Consider the following 20,918-nt stretch of genomic DNA (forward strand, 5'->3'; position numbering starts at 1 on the left):
GTGAGGGGGAATTACAAAACAACAACAAAAATTAATACACTGGATCTACACAGATATGGGGAGTGAGGGGAAATTACAAAACAACAACAAAAATTAATACACTGGATCTACACAGATATGGGGAGTGAGGGAAAATTACAAAACAACAACAAAAATTAATACACCAGATCTACACAGATATGGGGAGTGAGGGGAAATTACAAAACAACAACAAAAATTAATACACTGGATCTACACAGATATGGGGAGTGAGGGAAAATTACAAAACAACAACAAAAATTAATACACTAGATCTACACAGATATGGGGAGTGAGGGGAAATTACAAAACAACAACAAAAATTAATACACTGGATCTACACAGATATGGGGAGTGAGGGGAAATTACAAAACAACAACAAAAATTAATACACTGGATCTACACAGATATGGGGAGTGAGGGGAAATTACAAAACAACAACAAAAAACAGACAAACAACAAAAACGAAAAATACAGCAACAACAACAAAAGGCCTAAAGAGATGGAAGGAGAATGAAACAAACAAACAAACAACAAGACCTATATAGATGGTAGGAGAATGAAAAACAACAACAAAAAACAAGACCTATATAGATGGTAGGAGAATGAAAAACAACAACAAAAAACAAGACCTATATAGATGGTAGGAGAATGAAAAAAACAAACAACAAAAAACAAGACCTATATAGATGGTAGGAGAATGAAAAACAACAACAAAAAACAAGACCTATATAGATGGTAGGAGAATGAAAAACAACAACAAACAACAACACCTATATAGATGGTAGGAGAATGAAAAACAACAACAAAAAACAAGACCTATATAGATGGTAGGAGAATGAAAAACAACAACAAAAAACAAGACCTATATAGATGGAAGGAGAATGAAAAACAACAAAAAACAAGACCTATATAGATGGTAGGAGAATGAAAAACAACAACAAAAAACAAGACCTATACAGATGGTAGGAGAATGAAAAACAACAACAACAAAAGGCCTAAAGAGATGGAAGGAGAATGAAACAAACAAACAAACAAAAAACAAGACCTATATAGATGGTAGGAGAATAAAAAACAACAACAAAAAACAAGACCTATATAGATGGTAGGAGAATGAAAAACAACAACAAAAAACAAGACCTATATAGATGGTAGGAGAATGAAAAACAACAACAAAAAACAAGACCTATATAGATGGTAGGAGAATGAAAAACAAAAGACCCAGACAGATGGAAGGAGAAAGGAATATTTAGAAGAAAAAAAAAGAAAAAAGAAAGAAAGAAAGAAAGAAAGAAATAAAAAGCCAAAGTGAAAAGAGGGAGGAACCAAAAAAAGAGATTCCCTCGGCCACAGTCAAGAGGACAATGTACATGTTCCTACCTCCCTGCCTTGATTCCACACACAGCGGTGGCCAATCACAATGGCAAAGGAAGAATCATGATAGACACTGAGGGGCAGTCTGATGGTGTCTGGGGCCTGCAGTGCCACACCCACCATGCCGGGCCAGTAAAACCCTTCACTGATTTCATTTACCTCCACCTGAAAACACACACACACACACACACACACACACACACCACACACACACACACACACATCACACACACATCACACACATCACACACATCATACACACACATCATACACACACACACATCACACACACACATCACACACACACACACCACACACACACACACACACATCATACACACACACACACACACACACACACACCACACACACACACACATCACACACACACACACACACATCACACACACACACACATCACACACACACACACACACATCACACACACATCACACACACACATCACACACACACACACATCACACACACACACACACACACACGCGCGCGCGCGCACACACACGCACACCACTCATACACATACACACCACACACCACACATCCCTCGCACACACACACACACACACACACACACACACACACACACACCACGCATTCACACATACACCACACATCACTCGCACACACACACACACACACACACACCACATCACTCGCGCACACACACACACACACAAACACACACACACCATACACACTCACCACACACACATACACACCACACACACATACACACCACATATCACATTCACACACACACACACACACACACCATACACACACACCACACACACACCCCACACATCGCATTCACACACACACACACACACACACACACAACACCCACACACACCCACATACACACACACCACACACACACACACCACACATCGCATTCACACACACACACACACCACACATCGCATTCATACACACACACACACACACACATACACACACACACACACACACACATACACACACACACCATACACACACACCACACATCGCATTCACACACACACACACACACCACATCGCATTCTCACACACACACACACACACCACACACACACACCACACATCGCATTCTCACACACACACACACACGCACACACGCCCACACGCGCACACACGCACACACGCACGCACGCACGCACACACACACACACACACACACACTATTATGATGTTTTCAAGGCATCATGAAGAGGACTTAAGTGGTGAATTGTTGGGTGAACAGACTGTGGGAAATGCTAGAGAGAACCAAACAACAAATGAACTATTTTATTCAATTGAAGGCCAAAGCCCCTTTCTGAAGGGGTGTGGCGCAAGTACAATGTAATATTGGAAATATAACTGATCACACAGTAATGTTTTAAACACATCCATCACAGGCAAAAAAATGTCATGATATGGTGTCATTATATTCAGCCTCTTCAAAGATTTGTATATATATATATATATATATAAGTACTGAGTCCATACAGTGTAGTCTCATTTCAAGAGTTGACAACAACTAATTTAATCTAAAGCTGCAAGGGTTGATATAATAACTGGGTTCAATAAGCTTCAATCTTAGGTCAAGCTGGGTAAGGCACCTTTACAAAAAAAAGTGAGCTTCTCTTCTCTGTGTTACATCAGCAACATCTTAGTTCATGTTCACTTTTGGACTTGTATCTAAAGTAGGTGATGTGCAATATCAAAAATGCCCAATCTGAATTCAGTCAATGTGCATTTAATGTGTGTGTTCATTCTAATTGGAAAATATTGCTCAACTAAATATGCGTTCTTAAAAAGTCTGTACTGAGCAAATCTGCCACCAGTGTATCACTAGTGTAGAGAGACAGAGAGACAGAGAGAGAGACAGAGAGAGAGAGACAGACAGAGAGAGAGACAGAGAGAGAAAGAGAGAGAGAGAGAGACAGAGACACAGAGAGACACAGAGAGAGAGAGACAGACACAGAGAGAGAGAGAGAGAGAGAGAGACAGAGAGAGAGAGAGAGACAGACAGACAGAGAGAGAGAGACAGAGAGAGAAAGAGAGAGAGAGACATAGAGAGAGAGAGAGAGAGACAGAGAGAGAGACAGAGAGAGAAAGAGAGAGAGAGAGAGGAAGAAGAAGAAGAAAGAGAAACACCTGTATATATATAATATGTATGTATGTTCATGCCAGTTCTGCCACCTACAATCAATAACTTGTTAAGGTCTTAAGAATCCTAGAAGACATTGGACACCTTGGCTGTCTTATGCAGAAGAGAAACATTCAGAATTTAGACACCGACAAACATTTGTGACCCATAATTTTTTTTTTACCACTGCCATCCAAGTAATACAATACTTTTTATTCAATTCCTAAGCACAACTACTTCAATAAAGAATTAATTACATCCACACATTTCACTTGGGATAAATAATAAGAAAAATGCATTCATATCAATATAAACACATCAATATATATATATGAACATGTGGGCCTTTTGAATGATGGTTCACTTCTGAACATGTGGGCCTTTTGAATGATGGTTCACTTCTGAACATGTGGACCTTTTGAATGATGGTTCACTTCTGAACATGTGGGCCTTTTGAATGATGGTTCACTTCTGAACATGTGGACCTTTTGAATGATGGTTCACTTCTGAACATGTGGGCCTTTTGAATGACGGTTCACTTCTGAACATGTGGGCCTTTTGAACAGACAGGCTGTCTTTGTTCTTGTCAGTGCTGCAGGGCTGAACATGAAGAGAGAAACGGATCCTGTCAGTGACCTCCACAACACCAGTGGATCAACACTGACACCAAGGGACACAGGGAGGACATCTTGCCCCAGGGATGTCAAACCTCTAAAGCTTCAGCTGTCTGAGGAAAGTCTCCAGCTGACAGAAAGCTCACACAGCAAAACCAGGGTTTGTGGGGAACACAGCTTTTTTATCATTTCTGTTACATCTGAAATCCTACAGCCATCTCTGAAACCCCGTCAGTTTCAACTTTATCAAACTCAGTGAGAAATCACTGTTCAAAGAGACTCTATAGTGTATGCCAGCTTTCAGAAAAGTTAGTGTAATATCCCAAATGTAATATCAATTTAACATACATTTACAGGGAGAAGAACCCATCAGTTGGGTTTAAGACAAACAGCCAATTTCTGATTTTTTTAGTTGCCTTCCTTGACTTGTAATTTGGTCTTCTTTTCTGGTCTTTTTTCCATTCAAATTTGTACTTCTGTGTATTTTGTATGAAAAGATATTTCATTATATAATTTGATATGCTTCTGAAACTTATTTTGAATGATGTTAACTTATCTTGAAATTCATTTCATACTTCTCTCCTGCACTTTGGTGTGTATTTGCTACAGCCATTGGTGTCCATGCAGCACACTGAAAGTGAGGATTGGAAATCCGTCGTAATCCTAATCCAGGGTCAGGATTTCAAATGATTTGCAGACTTCCAGTAGGTTTCTGATCAGATTTCCAGTTATTTTTCCCGTCCATCAAAGTCTTGTTGCGTGTCCATTGTGTTTGCATGTCCTGCCACGTGCGTATTGTCTGGTGTGCTACAGAAATTGTGTGATACAGTAACTTTCAGAAATCCCAAACAAACCACAACCACAACAACAAAACCAACAAACTCTTCCTGTGAATAACATGGCCACCTGCTGAAACAGTGGACAGAAAAACGCTGACATCCATAAAAGCCCACTCATGTAACTGAATGCACAAGGAACTGATGGCAGCCCACAAATGCAGTGCAGTGATCCATGTACACTGAAAGGTGTGTCCTGTTTGGGGTCCTACCTGGTACAGCCTGTTCACCTCCATGGGGTCACGTGACATCACAATACCATCACAGATACCAGTCACTTGATCTGCAGTCTGATGGTTGTTGGAGAGGTCAACGTTTTGGCCATGGTTGTCATGGAATCTCCATGTAGTCACCTGCAACATAATTTCCAGTAAAACAACTGGATTATAAGAAAACCTTTTATTACTTTAACCTTCATCCTGTGTTCTTCTGCACGCGTGTGCACACTCACACACACACACATACACACAAACAACCACAAAACATATACAATACACCCCCACTTCCCCCCCCCCCCCACACACAAAGCAATAACAAATAAACAACACACACACACACCACCTCCGCCCCCACCACCACCACACCACAGCACCAGCACACACTAACAATTAGAATATGATCCATCTAAAACATCACACTATAAAACAAACATGATCACAATCCACAGAAAGAATTCCAGCATAAGACATTTCAATTATTTCATGTAGAATAATGATATCTAGACATTAACATTATTCTAAACCTTACCAACCCCAAGCATACATAATATGGCTTGACATGGAATAGTAATTGTACAATTTGGTATAGATAAAAAAAAAAAAAAAAGTGTTAGTGTTTATCATTATTTTACATGTAAAAATTGAAAAGCTTTATGTTGAACTTCTTTTCATGGATTTTGATGATGTCTCATGAGTCTAATGTTTTAAATAATTCTGCAAGTGTGTGTGTGTGTGTGTGTGTGTGTGTGTGTGTGTGTGTGTGTGTGTGTGTGTGTGTGTGTATGGGGGGCATTTGTGTGTGGGGGGTGAGGGGATAGGTCTAAGTGTGTGTGTGCATGTGTGTGGGGGTGTGAGAATGTGCGTGTCTGTGTGTGTGTAAGTGTACTTGCTGCAGAGATATATGTGTGCGGAGGGAGGGGGGCGGGGTGGAGTGTGTGTATACATGTGTTCACAAATTTTCATAATACCAGTGCTAACAATCCCTTTCTTTATGTAAAATGTCTACTGGTTAAAACAATTTCTTTTTGGGCGTTGTGATGGTGTATCTTTTGTAAGTGTGATGTTTTAGATGTGTTTTTAGATGTGTTTGGTTATAACTGCAGCAAAGGTGACCAAAGACAAATGATGATGCTCTACTTTTATACTGGGCAAAAAGACATATGTCATACTGTTATAACTGAGGTTAACTGGCATGGTATGGCATGGTATGGTATGGCATGGTATGGTATGGTATGGTATGGCATGGTATGGTATGGCATGGTATGGTATGGTATGGTATGGCATGGTATGGTACGCTATGGTATGGCGTGGTACGGTATGGGATGGTATGGTATGGTATGGTATGGTACGCTATGGTATGGCATGGCATGGCATGGCATGGTATGGTATGGTATGGCATGGTATGGTATGATATGGTGTGGTATGGTATGGCATGGTATGGTATGGTATGGCATGGCATGGCATGGCATGGTATGGTATGGTATGGTATGGTATGGTGTGGTACGCTATGGTATGGTATGGTATGGCGTGGTATGGTATGGTATGGTATGGCATGGTATGGTATGGTATGGCGTGGTATGGTATGGCATGGTATGACATGGTATGGTATGGCATGGTATGGTATGGTGTGGTATGGTATGGCATGGCCTGACATGGTATGGTATGGCATGGTATGGTATGGCATGGTATGGCATGGTATGGTATGGTATGGTATGGTATGGCATGGTATGGTATGGTATGGTATGGTATGGCATGGCATGACATGGTATGGTATGGCATGGTATGGTATGGCATGGTATGGCATGGTATGGTATGGTATGGTATGGTATGGCATGGTATGGTATGGTATGGTATGGTATGGTATGGCATGGCATGACATGGTATGGTATGGCATGGTATGGTATGGCATGGTATGGCATGGCATGGTATGGCATGGCATGGTATGGTATGGTATGGTATGGTATGGTATGGCATGACATGGTATGGTATGGCATGGTATGGCATGGTATGGTATGGTATGGTATGGTATGGTATGGTATGGTATGGTATGGCATGGCATGGTATGGCATGGTATGGTATGGCATGGTATGGCATGGTATGGTATGGTATGGCGTGGTATGGTATGGTATGGTACGCTATGGTATGGTATGGTATGGTGTGGTACGCTATGGTATGGTATGGTATGGCATGACATGGTATGGCATGGTATGGTATGGCATGGTATGGCATGGCATGGCATGGTATGGCATGGTATGGTATGGCATGGCATGGCATGGTATGGTATGGTATGGCATGGCATGGTATGGCATGGCATGGCATGGTATGGTATGGCATGGCATGGCATGGTATGGTATGGTATGGCATGGCATGGTATGGTATGGTATGGTATGGTATGGTATGGTATGGTATGGTATAGTATGGTATGGCATGGTATGGTATGGCATGGTATGGTATGGTATGGTATGGTATGGTATGGTATGGTATGGCATGGTATGGTATGGCATGGCGTGGTGTGGTATGGTATGGTATGGTATGGTATGGTATGGCATGGCATGGTATGGTATGGTATGGCATGGCATGGTATGGTATGGCATGGCATGGTATGGTATGGTATGGTATGAAATGAATTTAAGATGCATTCTTACATTGATCACACTTGTTTTGTACATGTATCTCTTGCAGTCTGTGTTCTTACCCACATACAAGACACCACTGTGAGCACTTCATACACTAAATGACTGAAACAGTGATGAGTACTACCTTGCATTGCATCTGACTCAATGAATGACTTTTCACCTTTCACAGGAAAATAACTTCATTCCTCACATTTGACTGAACAAAGTCAAGTTCTATAACTCTGGTGCATTATCACAATGATTATATCCAAAATTTGTAGAGGAATCTAGTTAATTAACACAAATATGGATAATACAATAATCAACCTGGTTTTACCAAGCAAGTTTCACATTCCTGAAAAACACTCTTCAATTTTTGTTTTTTGTTTGTTTGTTTAAGTATTTTCTGAACACATATATTGGTGAACACGAGCAGATTTCTCGTCCTCCCACAAATTCAAGTTAAACAGATGCCACTGCTGACATGAACTGACACCCCCACTGAGATAACATCCATAACAGAACTAATGCAGAAAATTAGCATATTGTATACTGAATACAGACATAAATGGAAACGTGTGCATGCCTCCACACACACACACACACACACACACACACACACACACACACACACATGTATGTTAAATCATAGAAGAAACTTTTCCTTATTCATCTATAAAATCAAACAACAACAAACAGACACATCTAAAGTCTAACTCCCCTCTCCCAACTGTGAAAGAGTAAAAAATCAGAGAGGCAAAAACTAAACTATCACCTTTAGCTGTGCCCTGACACCAGCAGACTGTGCCCTGACATCAGCAGACTGTGCCCTGACATCAGACTGTGCCCTAACATCAGCAGGCTGTGCCCTGACTGCAGGCTGTGCCCTGACACCAGCAGACTGTGCCCTGACATCAGCAGGCTGTGCCCTAACATCAGCAGACTGTGCCCTGACATCAGCAGGCTGTGCCTTAACATCAGCAGACTGTGCCCTAACATCAGCAGGCTGTGCCCTGACATCAGCAGGCTGTGCCCTAACATCAGCAGACTGTGCCTTGATATCAGCAGGGATGCACTGGACTTTAGCCAGTTCTCTCAACTTTGCCTCCACTTCAGACACCACCTGTGGGCTGATCTCCATCTTCACGGCAGAAACCACCATGAAGTCTGCAGGCAAGGTGGCGCTGAGGTCCATGTCGTCCACACGGGACTTCATCACGGCCGTCATGGTCGTGACCTCGTCGTGTGTTCCGATCTCTTGGCTTCGCTCTGCCACAATGCTGTGGCACGTCACCTTGCCTTTCTGCTGGAGCAGGTAGGTCTTCCCGTCCTGCACCGCGTCCTTCACCTCGACACCGGCCCTGTGAACCAGCTCCTTCAGATGGCGCCGACACTCCTTGACAGCCAACTCCAGCTTGTCACAAACAGCGTCAATCTCTGCTATCAAGGTCTGTATCTTCTTCTCCGTCTCTTGCAGGTGCTGGTCCAGCTGCTCAATGTTGTGGTTCATCATGACCTGTCCTTCCTTCAGCTTCTTCACCAGCTCTGCCAGCACGGCGTGTGCCTCAGACACCTTCTCCTCCAATTCCTTCACTTCCTGGCACTGTCGGTGACGGGTCACGGCACAGGTGTGGCAAATCAACTCCTCGTGGGTTGGGCAGTACAGGGTACACACCTCATTGCCATGGTGCGCACAGGTGGGCGGGCGTCGGTTTGCAGCCAGTTTTTCTGGCGTCAGGCTGGACATATCTTCTACAATGTGATTTTTTAACATTGAAAACTGTGTGTGCAGCTTTGCACAGGATTTGCACATCATGTCTCTGCAGCTGAGGCACAGACTTGTGGCCACAGAGACTGCACAGGCACAGCACTGGTGCTGCTTGTGCAGCAGTTGCTCAGCTTCTACCAAGTGGACCATAGACAGGTCCGTGGGCAAAGCGTTGGCAATTTCCTTTAAATCTCCTCCGCTGTCAGCACCCACAACACTGGCTCTGCACAGAGGGCAGCCCGCACTCTCTTTTGACTCTAACCAAGATAAAATACAGTCATGACACATCAGATGACCACAAGGGAGCAGCTTTGGGTTTTTAAAATAGTCGTGGCACACACTACACGTCAAACTGTCATCAGAGTCGGCAGGAAATGCAGAGGCCATGATCGGATGCTGACAGGTGGAGTACGCAGACACCCCTTCAGTAGTCTGGTCAACCTAGTGAAAGAAGAAATATACAGTATGAACTGAGTAGACAAACAAACAGAAACTGAGTTAATGAATGAATGAATGAATGGATGAATGGATAAATGAATACATAAGGCAGTGAAGAAGATGGCTGTGATGAAAAAACTTGCTGGCACAAAATGGGGAGCAAACTCAAAGATCTTGACCCAGGGGTATACAGGTTCTGTGACCCCAACTTGAGTATGCCTCAACATCTGGTCAACAGCTGCCAAGACAAACACAGCCCGGCCCACCAAGGTCCAAAACACAGGCCTCTGGCGAATCACAGGACGAATGAAAACAGTGCCCATCCCTGCAATGGGAAAGATGACACAGCTGCACTCACTGGACGAACGGTGAAATGAAAAGATGCTGCATCAAGCAGAAAAGATGAAGAGACTGCCATCCCATCTATTGAATGCTAGGCTCCAGGAACCAACAAAGAACCGATAAAAGAGACAAAGTCTGAACCATCCTGTAAAGATGAACCAACGACATCTTACTAGTGTCCTGCTTCCCCAACAACAACAGGTGGAATCCCTACAGGACTATGAGGAGTGGAAGTCAGAGGAGCTGAACATAGTCCTCCATGTTCCTGGAGTAGGCAGGAAGGATAGCCACATTGATGCAGAACTGAGGAACTTGACCCTCCAGATGCTGGATGCAGAACAACTTTACAGAATTTTTACAATCATTTTTAATCAGTCACTGACCCAGTGTAAAATACCCCTCATATGGAAAACATCATGCATTGTTTCAGTTCCAAAGAAAACACCTGTTAAATGCATGAATGACCTTCATCCTGTGGCTCTAACACCTGCCATTATGAAGACATTCATTAGAGTTGATTTCATTCACTTACAGGGATTAGTAAAGGAGTTTTTAGACCCTCTACAGTTTGCTTGCAGGAGAAACAGAAATGTTGATGACGCTTTGTTGTTTGTTTTAATAAGGCATATGAACATTTACACAGGCCTGGCACATACATCCAACTGATGTGTTTTGACTTCTCAAGTGCGTTCAACACTATTCAGCACCACCTTTTGGCTAATAAACTTTTACAGATGAAAATTAATTCACCAACTATCTTATGCATTTCAGACTACCTTACCAACAGACCCCAATTTGTAAAAACTAAGGACTCTCTCTCCAGTGTTTTGTACACTAATACTGGTGCTTCCCAGGGCACTGCACTGTCACCCTTCCTTTTTACTTTGTACACAGCTGACTGCAGGAGTAGGCGCAGCATCGTGTCCACTCATCAAGTTCGCTGACGATTCAGCTCTGACAGGACTTGTAACTGATGACGACGACACTGAGTACAGACAAGAGATGGACAATTTTACAACTTGGTGTGATGGTAACTTTTAGAGTTATATGTTACAAGAACAACAGAACTAGTTACTGATTACAGGAAGAAGAAACCAAGTATCAATCAGACTGTCATCAAAGGAGAGACTGTTGAACAGGTCAACACATATTAATACCTTGGCGTAATTATTGGCAACAAACTTTCATGGAATGAACACTCAGATTCAATGGTAAAAAAAGTAAACAGTGTAATGTATTGCCTCAGGAAACTGAAATCTTTCAACATATGTAAGCAGCTGCTAGAAATGTTTTATTGTTCTGTTGTTTCCAGTGTTCTGTTTTATGGTTCTGTGTGCTGGGGCGGGAATGTGACCAAACAGAATAAAGACAGACTTCATAAGATCATTAGAAAAGCAAGTGGGGTGGTGGGCAGAAGACAAGACAGTTTTGACGACGTGTACCAGAAAAAGATGACAGACAGGTTTTATACAATTTTTGACGATGAAACTCACCCTCTTTACTCAGACTTTAACAGCAAACGGGAGGGCAGAAGTGGTAGGTCGAGTCCCCTATTCAGAAATAGCGCTTCTTAGTTTTTCTTTAAGACATATGTTATAATTTCTTTTACCAGAAATAGCGCTCCTTAGTTTTCTTTGAAATACATGTTATAATTTCTCTTACTGTGTTATAAAGCAAGCTGTTAAGTTTTTATCACTTTCATATTTAATTCAGTCTTTTCATTTTTAAGTTAAAATTTTGCTATGTTCATATATAACCAAAAAAATTATGTTAGACTCGACTTTGGGCTGAGACTGATTGGTGTGAGTGATGAACGTCTGAATGCACATGTAATTTCCAGTGGGATTAATAAAGATGTATTGTATTGTACTACCCATGTGACAGATGGTCCCATGTCTACACGGATGGCTCTGCAGAGTGCTGTAAAAATGGTTTCTCATTAAATTCCCAGATAGCAGCCGTGTCACAAGGTCCATCCCCACAGGTCAGCTGTCCACAAACTACAGAGTGGAGACTTGTGCACTGCTTCATGCAGCACAGACTCTGAATTCCAGAGAAAAGCTGCCAACACACACAGTCATCCCGATGAACTGCAAAGTCTCCTTGCAGGAGAAGAAAGCCAGATCCTGTGAGACATGAGGCAGGCACTGGGGACACTGAACCAGAGGACACTGCTGACCCTCCAATGGATCCCATCGCACTGTGGAGTCAGTGGAAATGAGGAGGCTGACAGGCTCTCAAAGGCAGGCAGCAAAATGGAACACACTGTCCATCCTATCTGATACAGAGAACCACGAGCAATCGTGAAGAACCAGTTCAGAGAGCAATGGAGAAACAAACACCAAACTGGATGGGAGGAGGATGCTCTCTGGACTTCACACAGAGCACAGCAAGTAGTCTTCTTCTGACTGAGAACTGGACATTGCAGGCTCCTTTCACACCTCTACAGACTGAGACCACCCCCTACTGATGAATGCCCAATCCACACAGGTTCGCAGACACCAGAGCACTTATCACAGTTCTGCCCAGCTTTTGGCACACTGAGGAGGGAAACCTGGCCCTGTGCGGTGGAACTCCAAGAGAAGCTCTGGGAAATACCTGCTCCACTGTGGAGGACAGCGGACTTCATGCTGCAGACCGGAATGACCATCTGACAGCATGACCTGGGGAACGCAGAAGAAGAAAAGAAGAAGAATACATGAAAAGAAAGGATGAAGGAAAGAGGGAAAGAAAGAAATGAGAAAAGGATGAAGGAAAGAGGAAAAGAAAGAAATGAGAAAAGGAGGAAGGAAAGAGGGAAAGAAATGAGAAAAGGATGAAGGAAAGAGGAAAAGAAAGAAATGAGAAAAGGAGGAAGGAAAGAGGGAAAGAAATCAGAAAAGGAGGAAGGAAAGAGGGAAAGAAATGAGAAAAGGATGAAGGAAAGGGGGAAAGAAAGAAATGAGAAAAGGAGGAAGGAAAGAGGGAAAGAAAGAAATGAGAAAAGGAGGAAGGAAAGAGGGAAAGAAATGAGAAAAGGAGGAAGGAAAGAGGAAAAGAAAGAAATGAGAAAAGGAGGAAGGAAAGAGGAAAAGAAAGAAATGAGAAAAGGAGGAAGGAAAGAGGAAAAGAAAGAAATGAGAAAAGGAGGAAGGAAAGAGGGAAAGAAATGAGAAAAGGAGGAAGGAAAGAGGGAAAGAAATGAGAAAAGGAGGAAGGAAAGAGGGAAAGAAAGAAATGAGAAAAGGAGGAAGGAAAGAGGGAAAGAAAGAAATGAGAAAAGGATGAAGGAAAGAGGGAAAGAAATGAGAAAAGGAGGAAGGAAAGAGGGGAAAGAAATGAGAAAAGGATGAAGGAAAGAGGGAAAGAAAGAAATGAGAAAAGGAGGAAGGAAAGAGGGAAAGAATTGAGAAAAGGAGGAAGGAAAGAGGGAAAGAAATGAGAAAAGGAGGAAGGAAAGAGGAAAAGAAAGAAATGAGAAAAGGAGGAAGGAAAGAGGAAAAGAAAGAAATGAGAAAAGGAGGAAGGAAAGAGGAAAAGAAAGAAATGAGAAAAGGAGGAAGGAAAGAGGGAAAGAAATGAGAAAAGGAGGAAGGAAAGAGGGAAAGAAAGAAATGAGAAAAGGATGAAGGAAAGAGGAAAAGAAAGAAATGAGAAAAGGAGGAAGGAAAGAGGGAAAGAAAGAAATGAGAAAAGGAGGAAGGAAAGAGGGAAAGAAAGAAATGAGAAAAGGAGGAAGGAAAGAGGGAAAGAAATGAGAAAAGGATGAAGGAAAGAGGAAAAGAAAGAAATGAGAAAAGGAGGAAGGAAAGAGGGAAAGAAATGAGAAAAGGATGAAGGAAAGGGGGAAAGAAAGAAATGAGAAAAGGATGAAGGAAAGAGGGAAAGAAAGAAATGAGAAAAGGAGGAAGGAAAGAGGGAAAGAAATGAGAAAAGGAGGAAGGAAGGAGGGAAAGAAAGAAATGAGAAAAGGAGGAAGGAAAGAGGGAAAGAAATGAGAAAAGGATGAAGGAAAGGGGGAAAGAAAGAAATGAGAAAAGGATGAAGGAAAGAGGGAAAGAAAGAAATGAGAAAAGGATGAAGGAAAGAGGGAAAGAAAGAAATGAGAAAAGGAGGAAGGAAAGAGGGAAAGAAAGAAATGAGAAAAGGAGGAAGGAAAGAGGGAAAGAAAGAAATGAGAAAAGGAGGAAGGAAAGAGGGAAAGAAAGAAATGAGAAAAGGAGGAAGGAAAGAGGAAAAGAAAGAAATGAGAAAAGGAGGAAGGAAAGAGGGAAAGAAATGAGAAAAGGATGAAGGAAAGGGGGAAAGAAAGAAATGAGAAAAGGAGGAAGGAAAGAGGGAAAGAAATGAGAAAAGGATGAAGGAAAGAGGGAAAGAAATGAGAAAAGGAGGAAGGAAAGAGGAAAAGAAATGAGAAAAGGAGGAAGGAAAGAGGGAAAGAAAGAAATGAGAAAAGGAGGAAGGAAAGAGGGAAAGAGTGGTAGGAAAAAAGAAATGAAGAAGGAAAAGTCTTGGACATACATCAATCGATATTTTGCAAGCTGACATTAAGGCTGCACACATGTTCACTATAGCAGACTATGTCAAAAATGTCCATGAACCTTCTTTTAACTCACTGGATGCTGTCACAAGCTGAATACAGGAGTCTGAAAAATGGACTGGTGTCAAAGATTTCTTTTATATCAAATGCATTGACTTCAAAGAAAACAAAAATTAAATTGTTTGAAATCAGAGATGAGAAAAACAGACTGAATTCAGAAATAAGTCAAATGTATTAATCGTAGAGAAACGTATTCATTTCAGAAATCAGAAACACTGACTGATTTTAGGAGATCAAAGAAAAAAGGACTCAAGGCATGAAAAATTAACTGAATCTGGAGATCAGAAAGATTTCAATAGGAGGATATTAGTGCATGTGTTGTGTCTGCTTCTTTGTTCAAGGGCTGCAACTCCCACATTTACTTGTTTATGCATGTCCATGAGTGGGCTTTCAAGTGTATGACTGTTTTTTTCCCCTGCCATGTATACAGGCAGCCATGTTCCATTTTCAGTGGGTGTATGCCAGGTATGTTCTTGTTTCTATAAGTATGACCTACCAAACTCTGACATCAATTACAGAATCTTTAATGTGCATGATCTTCTGCATGCATCTGCAAAGGAAAGTGCATGTGTTGACTTGAAAGATCAGTGAAAATAGTAGTATCCCAAGTTATATGCTTTTCTACAGAAGGTGGCGTGGTGGAGTCACTTATGCATTTGATTTCAGATCCAATGTTCACCAGAGAGCGCCTAGGATTTCAGGCCCCATTTCAGCATTGTGTTGTGTCTTTGGAAAAGGCGCTGTACTTAGATTTTTTTTTTTTTTTTTTTTTTTTTTTTTTTACTCCACACAGCTGTGAATGTATGTCTGACTTAGGAAAGGCTAAAATGCTGGAAGGAGAAGATTGGACCCCGCCTTCCTATGGCAAGCCCTAGACAGAGTGAATGTGAAATCACTGTCCTGATGGCTGGAAAAGTATATATGGGAATTTTAACATTTAATGTATTTCTTTCAGCAAGGTGTCGCAGGAAATACAACAAAGACGAAATTACCTCAAACGTGGATCAGACAGCTCTGTATCTGGACTGATGACCCATTTCAGCCAGCACTTCAACTTCCACTAGGACAAATGCGTGCAAGGCTAGCTGACAATGTTGAGCAGCTGTGTACAATGTTTCTAACTTCCTAATTTACATCAGTCTATCAGTCTGGTCTATTGGTTTTTATTCTGCATTCTTTATACTTTTCATTGATTTTGTATTTGCTGCTAAAAAGAAACGGGGTGGGGGTGGGGGTATGCCAACTGCAAGACAGGGTACATTACTTATATCTAAATGTCTCCTGTCGGTATGATTCAGAGTGACATTTTATTCATGAAGGAATGTATCATGGAGCAAGACAAAAGCTGACAAGAATTTCAGCAAAGTTCAATACCCATCAATCACATCCTTTAAAACAGCATTCAGCAACCAAATGGATAAAGCGGTCTGCCATCTCTGAAATGACACAGTGCCAGAACTGCAGGATATATGTGACCTAAATCAAATGCTGTACAGATTCTGCAGGATGTCGCCTTGTCAACAGCATTCAGCCTGGGAGAACACAAACTCACCTGCAAAGCAAACCCTGTACTCCAAAATTCACAGCTGTGGACAAAAACTGTGAAATCAATCAATACAAATCATTAGGTATGGTGCTGGACACTGAAGTAATCCATTAACAGGGTACAGTGCTGGCCACTGAATGAATCCATTAACAGGGTACAGTGCTGGACACTGAATGAATCCATTAACAGGGTACAGTGCTGGACACTGAAGGAATCCATTAACAGGGTACAGTGCTGGCCACTGAAGTAATCCATTAACAGGGTATAGTGCTGGCCATTGAAGGAATCAATTAACAGGGTACAGTGCTGGCCACTGAAGGAATCCATTAACAGGGTACAGTACTGGACACTGAAGGAATCCATTAACAGGGTACAGTGCTGGCCACTGAAGGAATCCATTAACAGGGTACAGTGCTGGCCACTAAAGGAATCCATTAACAGGGTACAGTGCTGGACACTAAAGGGATCCATTAACAGGGTACAGTGCTGGCCACTGAATGAATCCATTAACAGGGTACAGTCCTGGCCACTGAAGGAATCCATTAACAGGGTACAGTGCTGGCCACTGAATGAATCCATTAACAGGGTACAGTGCTGGCCACTGAATGAATCCATTAACAGGGTACAGTGCTGGCCACTGAAGGGATCCATTAACAGGGTACAGTGCTGGCCACTAAAGGAATCCATTAACAGGGTACAGTGCTGGCCACTAAAGGAATCCATTAACAGGGTACAGTGCTGGACACTAAAGGGATCCATTAACAGGGTACAGTGCTGGCCACTAAAGCAATCCATTAACAGGGTACGGTGCTGGCCACTGAAGGGATCCATTAACAGGTACTCTATTTGGGGCAAAAGTTAACTAAGCCTTGCAACCTTTCCACGCCCTTTCTTGGTATAATAATTTGGTTTTAGGGTTTGCATTTGCAAGCTAATTTGCCTACATAATTATTCATCAAAGTCATATTTCTGCAAAACTGATCTAGAATCACTGTCTGCAATATTTTTAATTGCTTAATATTTTTAGCTGATTTTGTTACATTTGACAGAGCATTCTAACCTTTGACAACTCTGATGCTGAAAGATGATTTGCAGATATTAGTCCTGCAAAACTGGGTATAAAGGTTAGTATTGAGTTTCTGTTTGTATCAGACTTGTTAGCAGCTGAGAAAATAGTGTTATGGTCAATATCATCAATGCTGTTAGAGACCTTGAAGACCTGAATCATATCTCCTCTAAAGAATCTGTATTTCAATGAATGTAGATTGAACTGTGTCAACTGGCAGTGGTAATCTAAGTCTCTGAGTTCCGGTACCATTCTCGTTGCTCTCCTCTGAACCTACTCAGTTGCTACTGATTGTCTTTTAAGTCTGGGATATCATATTACATTGCTGTATTCTAGTATCTGTCATACAATTGTCTTATAAAAATTGGTTAAAAAAAATCTTTATCCATGAAAGTAAAAGTTCTCCTTATAATAGCCAATATTTAATTCACTTTATCAACAGCTGCCTGAAAAAAGCGGAAATGGGCATCAAAGGAAAAATCCTGATCAAATGTAACACCCAGGTCTTCTTCCTCAACACACTCTGAAGTAACACTTAAGTCGGTTTCATCAATTTTCATGACATATTTATGTTTTGGATTATTTTTTCCTCAGTGCAGAATTTTACATTAAAGCACATTAAAAAACAAAAAAACAAAAACAAAACAGGTTCCAATTATTTGATCAATTCTGTTGTCTCTGTATCTGTATCTGTTGAATACATCGCTGTCGCCAAGAGTATGGCATTATCCCGACGGGTGGGGGTGTGCACAGCTTAGCAGGTTCACTGTTGAGATGTTAACAGTCAGGCACAGATACTACACCCCGGTGATACAAGACGCAAAAATAATCTGCATAATTTACAGCTACATTAACACTTAATGCGGAAACATCAAAGTTAACACAGCACTGGCAAAACAAAAATTAATTACCCTCGTTCCACTACAAAGACGCCCCTGTGGCCAGAACCAGGAAGTAAAGAAAGCCTTCATCACTCCACATGTTCACGTCTTTGAACTGGCATCTTCACCCCTTCAGGACAAGAAACATCCCTGGCCATTGAAAAAATATATCACAGGAAATTATCTTGGGAAAACTAGTGTTACATTTTATCTGTGATTGGAAAAATAATATCCTTTGATGGTATGGCGAAGAAAGGAAAAGGGTGAAAACCGAAAGTAGGCTTTGCAACGCAACAAAACTGGAACTCTCCGTGATATTTCGATGAACAAAACATCACTCCCATCTGCGCATCAAACAGTCACAGACATACATTTGAAACAAACATATGAAATGGTAGTGTCGTGCACACAGAGAGACTCACTGTTGTTTGAAGAAGCTGCAAATACTTTGCTGACGTTTCCGATCACTTGTCGTCTGAGAAATACCCATAAGCCATTGGGGGCGTTGATGACGTCATGGATCACGTGGTCAAGGAAGGTCGGTTGAGTTCGCAGTGGTACGCAAAGGTTGCCTGGTTTCGAGAAGTGTTTCGCTGTGGTAGGACTTTATTTGGCTGAACAGTTCGTGTAGCGGGTTGTCAAAGCTCAAGCAACATTGCAGACACAACATTTGGTTCTGCAGTTACTTCCGCCCTAAATTCTTTTCTGACAACAAAACAAAAAACAAAATTGTGTGAAAATGTTATCATGGAAAGAGTTTGCATCAGTGGGGGGTTCAATTTTAATCCCTTGTGGCCATTGCTTTGGAACATTTTGTCCTTTGAGTAAATTGTCGTTTATTTACATAGAACTATAACTACAATATGACTTCAAAACTGAGCTGATCTTTGAAATAATCCAAACTGGATGTGAACAATATGTATTGGATATGAACAACTGTGTTGGGTACATCCCTACCAGTTGATATCATCATTATTTTTCATCACCATCGCTAGCATCATCTTCATCATTTTAGTCAACTATATTGTGTACATTGGCAACCATATATAGAGGGGAAGTAACCTTTTGTTCTCCTCTTTCACTTCCCTGTGGTACTGGGATGCTCTCCCCTGGAGTACCCATTATTTTTCTTCTCTTCTTCATTGTTGAGGGCCCACAATCATATGAACTAATTATTCTGGCACCTAGAACTGGCGGGTTGGCTACTACTATTTTGTAGTTGGTATTCCTTGATGATGTGAAGAAGAGGTAGAGGTGAAGGTGGCGTCATTCCACTGCTGCTCAGAGGAATTGGGGGGTGAGGAGGGGCAGCAGGTAACGGGATTGGGGATTGGGGTGGGAGAGGGTCGGGTGGGGTGGGGGAGGTGGCGTGGGGTGTGTGGGGGTGGGGGTGGGGGGGTGCCACTGGCAGTGTTGTTTACTGCTTGGAGACCCTTGACAAAAAAGTGTCAAGCGTGTTGGCCTCCACAGCTACTTGGGGCAGGCAGTTCCAGTCTATGATTGCTCTAGGTAAAAATGAAGAGCTTCTGTACTGTGTTCTGGTGGTGATGATGGAAAACTGTTGGGTGTGTCCTCGGCGTTGGCGAGGCGGCAGTGGGCTAAGTTTCCTTTTGAGGTTTGGACAGTGTGCTTGGCTGGTGTAAATTTTGTACAGCATCCAGAGCCTGGAGGTCTTGTGTCGCTTCTCCAGAGAGGACCAACTCAACGACTCTAGCATTTCATTGACACTTGAGGTGTTCCGGTACCTGCCCAGAACGAAGCGAGCTGCTCGACGCTGTACAGCTTCCAGTCTGTCAGTGTTCTTCTTAGTGGAGAGGTCCCAGACGGAAGAGCCATACTCCAGCAAAGGCTGTACAAAGGCTTTATACATGCTCTTTCTTTGATGTTGATGGAGCTGATCTTCAGGTTCTGTCTGTGGAAGGCCAGGGTTTGGTTAGCTTTGCAGCAGATACTGTTGATGTGGTCGTCCCAGTTCAGTTCTCTCTGGATCGTAATGCCCAGGTATTTGACTGATGAGACAGTGTCCAGGGTGTGGCCATGCAGGTGTATGAGTGATGGAGGGGGTTCCTGCTCCTCGTGACACGGAGAGTTTGGCACTTCGCAGGATGAAACTCCATGTCCCAGCTCTTCTCCCAGTCTGCCAGGCGCTGGAGGTCATGTTGTAGCTGGTCCTGATCATTGCCGCTGGAGATCATCCTGTATACTGCAGTATCATCCGCAAAGAGCTTTGCCACTGAGGTCAGTTTCTCCAGAAGGTCATTAATGTATACTAGGAACAAGCATGGCCCTAGCACAGACCCCTGAGGGACTCCAGACCTCAGACTGATGTAAGAAGATGCGGCTCCATCCACTGCCACTGCTTGGCGCCGGCTGCTGAGAAAGTTGGAGATCCATGCTTTGGTGGTGCCTTGGATGCCGTACTGCTGAAGCTTGTGGAGTAGCAAGGAGTGGTTGACCCGGTCAAACGCCTT

The 20,918-nt window shown here is 42.4% G+C and overlaps 1 protein-coding gene across 1 annotated transcript in view; it reads right to left on the reverse strand.

The window, feature by feature from the left end:
- The window catches only part of LOC143290008 (uncharacterized), a 27,605-nt gene extending 8,616 nt beyond the window's left edge, over window positions 1-18,989 (reverse strand). The window contains exons 1-4 of the mRNA XM_076599322.1: window positions 18,870-18,989; window positions 8,603-10,036; window positions 5,207-5,347; window positions 1,399-1,557 (exon numbers count right to left, since the gene is read on the reverse strand). Coding sequence (XP_076455437.1) covers window positions 1,399-1,557; window positions 5,207-5,347; window positions 8,603-9,982 — 1,680 coding nt within the window. The 5' untranslated portion in view covers window positions 9,983-10,036; window positions 18,870-18,989. The remainder of the gene's footprint in view (window positions 1-1,398; window positions 1,558-5,206; window positions 5,348-8,602; window positions 10,037-18,869) is intronic.
- Between the last annotated feature and the right edge of the window lie 1,929 nt (window positions 18,990-20,918).

The sequence above is a fragment of the Babylonia areolata genome, chromosome 14 (assembly GCF_041734735.1).
Source record: "Babylonia areolata isolate BAREFJ2019XMU chromosome 14, ASM4173473v1, whole genome shotgun sequence".
NCBI lineage: Eukaryota > Metazoa > Mollusca > Gastropoda > Neogastropoda > Buccinidae > Babylonia > Babylonia areolata.